The sequence below is a fragment of the Cricetulus griseus genome, assembly GCF_003668045.3.
Source record: "Cricetulus griseus strain 17A/GY chromosome 1 unlocalized genomic scaffold, alternate assembly CriGri-PICRH-1.0 chr1_1, whole genome shotgun sequence".
NCBI classification, from domain to species: Eukaryota; Metazoa; Chordata; class Mammalia; order Rodentia; family Cricetidae; genus Cricetulus; species Cricetulus griseus.
Genome location: NW_023276807.1, coordinates 152,246,521 through 152,254,479, shown reverse-complemented (window position 1 = coordinate 152,254,479; position 7,959 = coordinate 152,246,521). Strand labels below are relative to the sequence as shown.

Below are 7,959 nucleotides of genomic sequence, written 5' to 3'. Positions count from 1 at the left end.
TCTGCCTTGTCACTTTTTAAGTAGATAATTTTTTGACAGACACTGATAGTTCATTTCATTCCATTTTATTTTAAAAATTATAGCTCTGAAAAATTCATAATAAAAACTTCAGTCTTCCTATTGTTTTTCCATAAATGAGATGGTGTTTCAATGATTATCATTGTTCTCAGGATTATTGTATTGATACATCAGCACAAAATTAGTTATATGAGGAAATATATATTAATGGTTAATTTTTCAATTTTAAGGAGTAAAAAATATAGACAAGTCAAGTAGACCTATATCTTTTAAAACAAGATGCACTTGATACACAGTGCTAGATTTGAATAGGATAGACTTCTTCGTTCTTTAAGAGCCCTATTCTGTTTTATTCTTTCCCTTTTTTTACAAAGAATCGGTAAACAAACAAGCAGCATTTTATAGTGAAGAAAGCTATGGCTGCCACACAAGCCAGTAGGAATCCAATCACATCCAGAGAGTGATACTGGTACCAGGTGAGGTTATAGGCAAGTGGCTTCAGGTGCTTAGCCCCTTTGTGGCGCATGACAAACTCAATCCAGAAGGCGGCTCTGTCCAGGGGCTTCATGGGCTGGTCATGGTGAATGGTTGATAACCACATCACATTCTTTTTATAACTAAAGGAAGATACAATGGGAATTAACTTACAGAACGAAGGTGAAATGGGTATAAATTTCTGTGTATCATAAACATGGCTACATGAAAGTATAAAGAAAATTATGTGTTCACAGTAAAAATCTCATTAGATAATATACCAGTTAAAACTTCTTCAACACATAGTATTTAAATATATAAGAGAAATGCTATGAAAAGACAAGTATTCAAAACAAGAGTTTTGACCCACAGATAACATCCCAAAGCATAATAAATGAAATCAAAATGAGGTAACCTTTGAGATTTTGAAAAACCTCACTGAAAAAGCAATTACAAGTATAGGTGGTATTAAAATATCAGAATAGTAGAATATTTTGGAGATGCAACCAATGCATGCTATGTTTACTGTGGTCCATATCTGGCCATAGGTGATAATGAGTTGGGATTGATAAGAAATTTATATTATCAGTACTTATTGATTATAAACATAGGTGTCCAGTGATTGTTCATTTACTGGCTTCATAGACTTTTCATAAATTTCTCCTTCTAGTTGTTAACTGTTAAATGGAAATAAAAGCTATATTTTTCTCTATTTGTGTGAAAATGTTGTTGACTCTTGGAATACTGTGAATTATTCTTACTGTAACCTAGAATTAGAGTAAATTCTTGCAAATTATTTTTCATGCTTTTCTTTTACATGCTTTGATTTTTCAATGTTGAGACTACTCAATATTTTATACTGAAGCATTGAAGTGATATTTGATTGTAGTGATGAAATGATTATAGACCAGGATATAGGGGAAGAGGTCTAGTTATGACATTGCTCCTCAAGTGTAAAGCTTAACATGCTGCATCATAACAGGGTACCGGTGGCAATAGAGGCAACTTCCTTTCTTGTTATTTATAATATACTTGAGAAAGACAGCCATAAAATACACAGAGAGAAGATAGTGCTTTTTAGACAAAGGCAGAAATAGTAATATATTTTTGCTATACAGATGATGAGGCCTATAATAAGGATATTGTACAGTTTACTAAAGATTAATTAGTGTGTGCTGTAAGCCTTCAAAATGTATTGTCTATTTAAGAAATCAGTTTCATCTAATACCATCATTATGTCTATCAAGGATTAGAAATGTAGACAAGTATTCATACAAGGAGCTTTATATCTAATCATCAAGAAAAATATATTTCAAAAACTGTAAAAAGATAATGTGTTACACAAAGTGCTTATTAGAATAACTAAAATCTATTTAAATTGACTTAACTTTCTTTAACATGTTTCTGTTGTTCTTTGACCACCAATATACTTTATCTCTTTTTAATGGGGAGCTTCAAGATTGTGTTTCTCTGTGTAGCAAGCGTAGCTGTCCTGAAACAAGCTCTGTAGATCAGGCTGGCTTCGAACTCACAGAGCTCCACCTACTTCTGCATCTTGAGTGCTGGGATTAAAGGGGTGTGCCACCACCTACAATTTTTATTCTTTCTTTCTTCCTTTCTTCTTTCTTTCTCTCTTCCTTTCTCTCTTTCTCTCTTTCTTTTTTTCCCAATACAATTTTAAACAAAGTTTTATGTATGGAATACATGTGTAATATTGTTGATAAAATAAATACTATATTGATGAGGCATAATTTTATCTAATGCTCTCAAATATTTTGGAAAGTACATCATTACTGTGTAAGTTATTTGGCAATTAAATTCAAAGCAATTTTTAAAAATTACATAATTCTTCGAAATAAGGCAATGACAACTTAAAATCTAAAGATATTCACTATTTATAACTATATTTTGCTTTTTTGTTTTGTTTTTTGAGATAGGGTTTCTCTGTGTAGCTTTGGATCCTATCCTGGGACTTTCTCTGTAGACCAGGCTGGCCTCGAATTCACAGAGATCCACCTGCCTCTGCCTCCCAAGTACTGGGATTAAAGGTGTGCACCACCAATGCCCCGCTAGAATCCTCTTTTTCTGATGCTATTAATTGGATAAAGATCAAAAGCTCCATGTTTTTATCCATAGATCAGCAATAGAATCAAAATATTGGCAAATACTAATTTGTAAGATTACATGGAATTGGAATTAGAGATTATTTTTATCTACTGCTTAACAAAAAGCTATATTGAAGAGATCTTTTTAAAGTAAGAGAAAAATGGTAGCTATGTTCATTTGCATCACTATATTACAATTTCAACTAGCAGTAGGTATTTTAGCAAATAAACTGCATTTACTGTAAAATTAAACCTATGATTTTTTAGTAAAACAACTGCAAAGTACTTTAATCTAGGGTGTTGGCAAATATTTTTTTTATTCCAGAGCTTTTTATGATGAAATAGGAGTATCAAGTTAAACTCAGACTCTGTTAAAACAAAATAATGAGAAAACACATTGACATTTGCTCACTGTCTAATGCAGCTCTTTGTAACTATATTATTTCTCTATTTAGGTTAATGGCTGTTCCCTGGAACTTCCACTGAGAAATTATCTATAATAAATAAGCTAGTGACATAGCTCAGTGATAGCATATTTGCTCAATATGCATGTGCATAATCCTGGTTTCTAATACAAGACAAATAAATGTGTATATGTTTATACTCACAAAGGATTGTTAATGACTTCCTTCAGTGCGTTAAGCAAATCTGAACTTGTCATTGTATGAAAGTCTAGTGAAACAGCTGCTCCTTTGGCTACCATGTGAGCAACGTTATCATGCTGTTCTGCAAATAAAGGGATGCCAACCATGGGGATCCCATGATGGATTGCTTCATAGATGCCATTGGCTCCGCCATGAGTTACAAAAACCTTAGTTTTTGGATGACCTAGGATCAGAAGAACAACAGAACATATACTAATCACAACTCTTAGACAAAAGTATAAATCTGTAATCAAGTGATCAAAGTGGTAGGTTATTTTAATATCAAAGTTAAATTAAATTATTTAAATTTCTTTAATATCTCACAGCAAGAATCATCCAAGTGCACATTTAAGAGCTGCACCTTCTGCTTTCTTTAAAATGTGATGGCAGGAGTTAAAGAAAAATTAGATGAATAACAGATGTGGCATGTGATGACACCGGAACAATGGGAAGTGATTATCAATGGAACACATAGGATACATACAGGATGGAAAAATGAATATGTAAGAACACCATGTGTTTGTTATAACTTATTGAGTTAGAGTCCATATGTCCTTAGTGCCATGCACTTCTTTCTTGTTTCTTCCTTACATTATGCTCTTAGCCAGGGTAACAAATGAAACCAAATGTACCTGAGGAATTAATATGGAAACATTGTTCTGTAGGCTTGCTTATTAGTACATACATACTCATATGTACAGGGGAGAAGCCAGGAGACACAGAGAAGAAACAGGAAGTACAAGTTGGGAGAAGCGTAACACCAAGTGAAAAACATAAATTAATATAAATGCATTAATTTAAGTTCTAAGAGTTACTTGAGACAAGCCTAAGCTAAAGGCCAAGCTTTCATAATTAACAAGTTTCTGTAATGTTATTTCAGGATGGCTGCTGACAAAAAAGCTTACTACATAGGAATGAAGCTCAAATTTATCACTTAGCATATATCAAGCTCCACAAGAGAAGAAAAAACTTACTCCTCTTCATGCCCCCCATTCTGCTCCTTATAGCAAACAATGCCCGCTTCCTGCTCTCAAAGATTATACCCATGGACAAATGTTTCTCTCGGCCTTAGTCAGAGAAGCCCCTCTTTTCAATGAACAGCTATGAGTGCAGAGAAGCATTAGTGCCCAATATACTGAGAATGAGTGGCAGCTGAATGCTTGGCTCAAGACACGGCATTTGTATAACCATATCTATGGGTGAAGGAACAGCACAGAAGAGGAAATACAAATATTGTGACCATATACATAGGGAGGAAGGCTATGGAGTTGCTTCACAGCCTAGGTAGCCATTACCTCCCAGTAGCTATAACTGCCTGCAATAAGCCCATACAAGAATTGGTCTGTGAACAAAAACAAAATTTTATATTAATTTCTATTTAAATTTAAAAATTCTTAGTTTGGTATGTAAAAAATCTTTTAAGAGACAAAGTTAAGCAACAGTCTTCCTACCTCAATTATTCTAATCTAGGAAGTGTCTAGAAGCTTGAGTACTAAGTTACTTTAGATCCTGCCAAATAGTCAGTATTTTCTATTGTATGTGTGTCTTCTTCCCACTAACTTGAAATTCTAACATGTTACTTCCAAGAAAAGAGTTTACTCCTTTATTTGGTACCATAGGTTCATGATCAATTTAGAAACTAAAATGCACTCATTCAGACTTTGAATATCTGCCATGTTTAACAGTTCCAGCAATGTTTAAAAGACCATAGTCCAAAATGTCTCCTGATATTTGAAACAATCATTTTACTGTGAGCTTGTATAAAATCAAAGCCACGTTACAAAGTCCAGCCAAACAATGCCACATAAAAACCATTATCATTTTCTTCTTTTTTTATAAAGAAAGAATTTTTTATTTAAATTAAAACAATCTTATTTTACATACCAACACCAGTTCCTTCTCCTTCCCATCCTCCCATGCCCCCCACCAACCCCTTATCCCACCTCCCGTCTACTCCCCAGGAAAGGTGAGGCCTCTCATGGGGGTTCATCAAAGTCTGTCACATCATTTGGGGCAGGGCCTAGGTCCTCTCCTGTGTATCTAGGCTGAGAGAGAACCCCTCCGTAGGGAATGGGCTCCCAAAGTCCGTGTACTAGAGATAAATACTGGTTCCACTGCCAGAGGCCCCATAGAGTACCCTGGCCTCCTAACTGACACCCATGTTTAGGGAGCCTGATTCAGTCCCAAGCTGTCTTACCAGCTGTCTGACTGGGGTCCATATGCTCCCACTTGCTCAGGTCAGCTGTTTCTGTGGATTTTCTCAGATTGTCTTGACCCTTTGCTCGCCATGTCTTCCTTTCTACAACTGGATTCTAGGGGTTTGACTCAGTACTTAGCTGTGGATCTCTGCTTCTGCTAACAGCCTCTCTACTACTGATTAGAATCTCAGTTGGTATCATTCTTGTGGATCCCTTGACATTTCCCTTTATAAACCAGAAATGGTTTAATGCCAGATTTCTCTTTAAACCAATAATGGCTCTCTCTATTAAGGCTTCTCTTTTCTTGCTCTCCTTCTGTATTCTTCCCTTGAATCTTTCTTCCTGATCCTTCATGTTCTCCTCCTCCCTTCCCTTTCTTTCACCTCCCTCCTCTATCATCCCATGCTCCCAATTTGCTCAGGAGATCTTGACCCTTCTCTAGGGGACCATGTGTGTCTCTCTTAGGGTAGTCATTGTTTCCTGGATTCTCTGGGGTTGTGGATTATAGGCTGGTAATCCTTTGCTCCATGTATACAATCCATATATGAGTGAGTACATACCATTAAACATCACCATTTCAAAGGGGAAAAATGGGAGTATGGCAAGGAATGATCAGGCCCAAGCAAGATTTACACTTAGCAAGGAAAACAGCATTTCTGTAGCATCATGTCTTGCAATTTGGCTTGTGTTGTAGTCATATGGGCTCTGACAAGACTGGGTAGAGTCTCCCCTATCTGATCATCTGCAACATACAAACCCTCTCCAATAGCACTGATATATTCTTAGTTTTACTTTTCAAAATTAAAATATAATTAAAACATTTCTCCTTTCTTTTCTTTCAACACATTCTCTCTCTCTCTCACACAAAAGACATTATATATATATATATATTATATATATATATATATATATATTCATATACACATATAACCTGCCGATTCCATATAATGTTGCTTTTATGTAGATGCTTTCAGGTCATTTTACTTGGAATTGGAAAACCAATATGGGCACTGTTCCTTAGGGAAGAATATTCCTCTTACTCTGAGTATTTCTTAGTTGTCTGTGTCTTCTCTAGGGTTGAGGTCCTATGTAATTTTCTTCCTTTAGTGCTAACTACTACTTGTAGTTATCTACTATCTACTCCTTGTTCAGGTCATGTTTAGTCAGCCTTGTTGATGAGACATCATGCATGTAGCTTCATTAACATTTCTAGAAGACACAATCTCCCAGAAGACTTCCTGTTTCTCTGACTCTTACAATTTTCTTCTCCCTTTCCATTATTTTCCCTGAGCCTTAGGAGTAGATGTTATGTTGTAGATTTGTCAGTTTGAGCTGGGCAACAGACAGTCATGTGTGCTCCATATTTTGTTTGGTTGTGGTTTTCTGTATGGCTTCTGTCTGTTGCAAATAGAAGCTTCTTTTTTTCTTTTTAATGAGAGGTGAACACTAAGCTTATATGTGGGAATAAGAATAAATATTTAGAATGCAGCTATGAATTATGATGATTTAGCAAAGCTCACTGTAAGTTTTTCTCAAAGATCAATGAAGTCATCAGCTCCAGACAGTTAACTAGGTTTCCAGTACCAGGCATGATTTCCCTCTTTTTGAGTGGTTCTTAAGTTCAATTAGAGAGCTTTTGGTTACTACTAGTATAGGAGTGTCATTATTGCACTCTTGGGTTTATTATGCCATGGTGGTTATTGTTATAGTTGATAGACATCATAGGTACACAAGGCTGCTGGTGTCTTCCCTCTCCCTTGCACAACATATACTGCTTCCAGGAAATCTAGTCTTCAGGAAGGAGACTTTCAGGTCATATTTAGCTCAGCATCTATGGGTCTTTTGTCTGAAGTGCATGGTGTCATGGGCAATAGGAACTTATCTTCCAACTCAAAAGGTAATTTCTCATGCATATTATTAGGGTTTTTTTGTCTATGGCCCTTTTAAAAGTCTTTTCAATCCAGGCTGGAAAATTTCATTTAAACTGTGTATGTATATTTATATACATAGTCTTATATGAATTATGTATGACTTTAGGTAAAGAGATTCTTACTTTTTTAACCCTCTTCTCTCCCTATCTTTCAGATAAGATACAAAGAATTATTATTCTTTCTGAATTTGATAATATTTGTTTTGTGTCTCAATGTGTATTTTGGAGAAGCTTCCAAGAGGTGTAGTTGAATGTATGTTCTTTTGTGGTTGGGAAATATTCTGTAGATAGATCAGAGTCCCAGATAATGTGTGATGTCATTTAGTTCTAATGTTCTTCTGATGAATTTTTGTCCAGGTATATTTTTTAATAAAATTGGCACCAGAATTTGGTGAATGTATGTTTATAGCAGTAATGTTTTCATGGTTAATTGTGGAATTTTTTTTTTGTATTTCAGCTTCCAGTACTTCTGTATAACTAGATACTAATTGTTTTATGTGCAATACTGTGAGCAGCTTTTTTCTCCCTGATCTTACCTATTTGGTGCTCTGTGTTCTTTTTGGATCTATATGGTTTTGCCTTTTTTTAGG

The 7,959-nt window shown here is 35.2% G+C and overlaps 1 protein-coding gene across 2 annotated transcripts in view; it reads right to left on the bottom strand.

The window, feature by feature from the left end:
• Positions 1–367: 367 nt before the first annotated feature.
• LOC100772229 (UDP-glucuronosyltransferase 2B17-like) overlaps positions 368–7,959 on the bottom strand; it is a 33,701-nt gene continuing 26,109 nt past the window's right edge. For both annotated transcript variants that reach the window (XM_035453260.1, XM_035453262.1), the window contains exons 5-6: positions 3,206–3,425; positions 368–635 (exon numbers count right to left, since the gene is read on the bottom strand). In XM_035453260.1, the coding sequence (XP_035309151.1) occupies positions 368–635; positions 3,206–3,425 (488 nt within the window). The remainder of the gene's footprint in view (positions 636–3,205; positions 3,426–7,959) is intronic.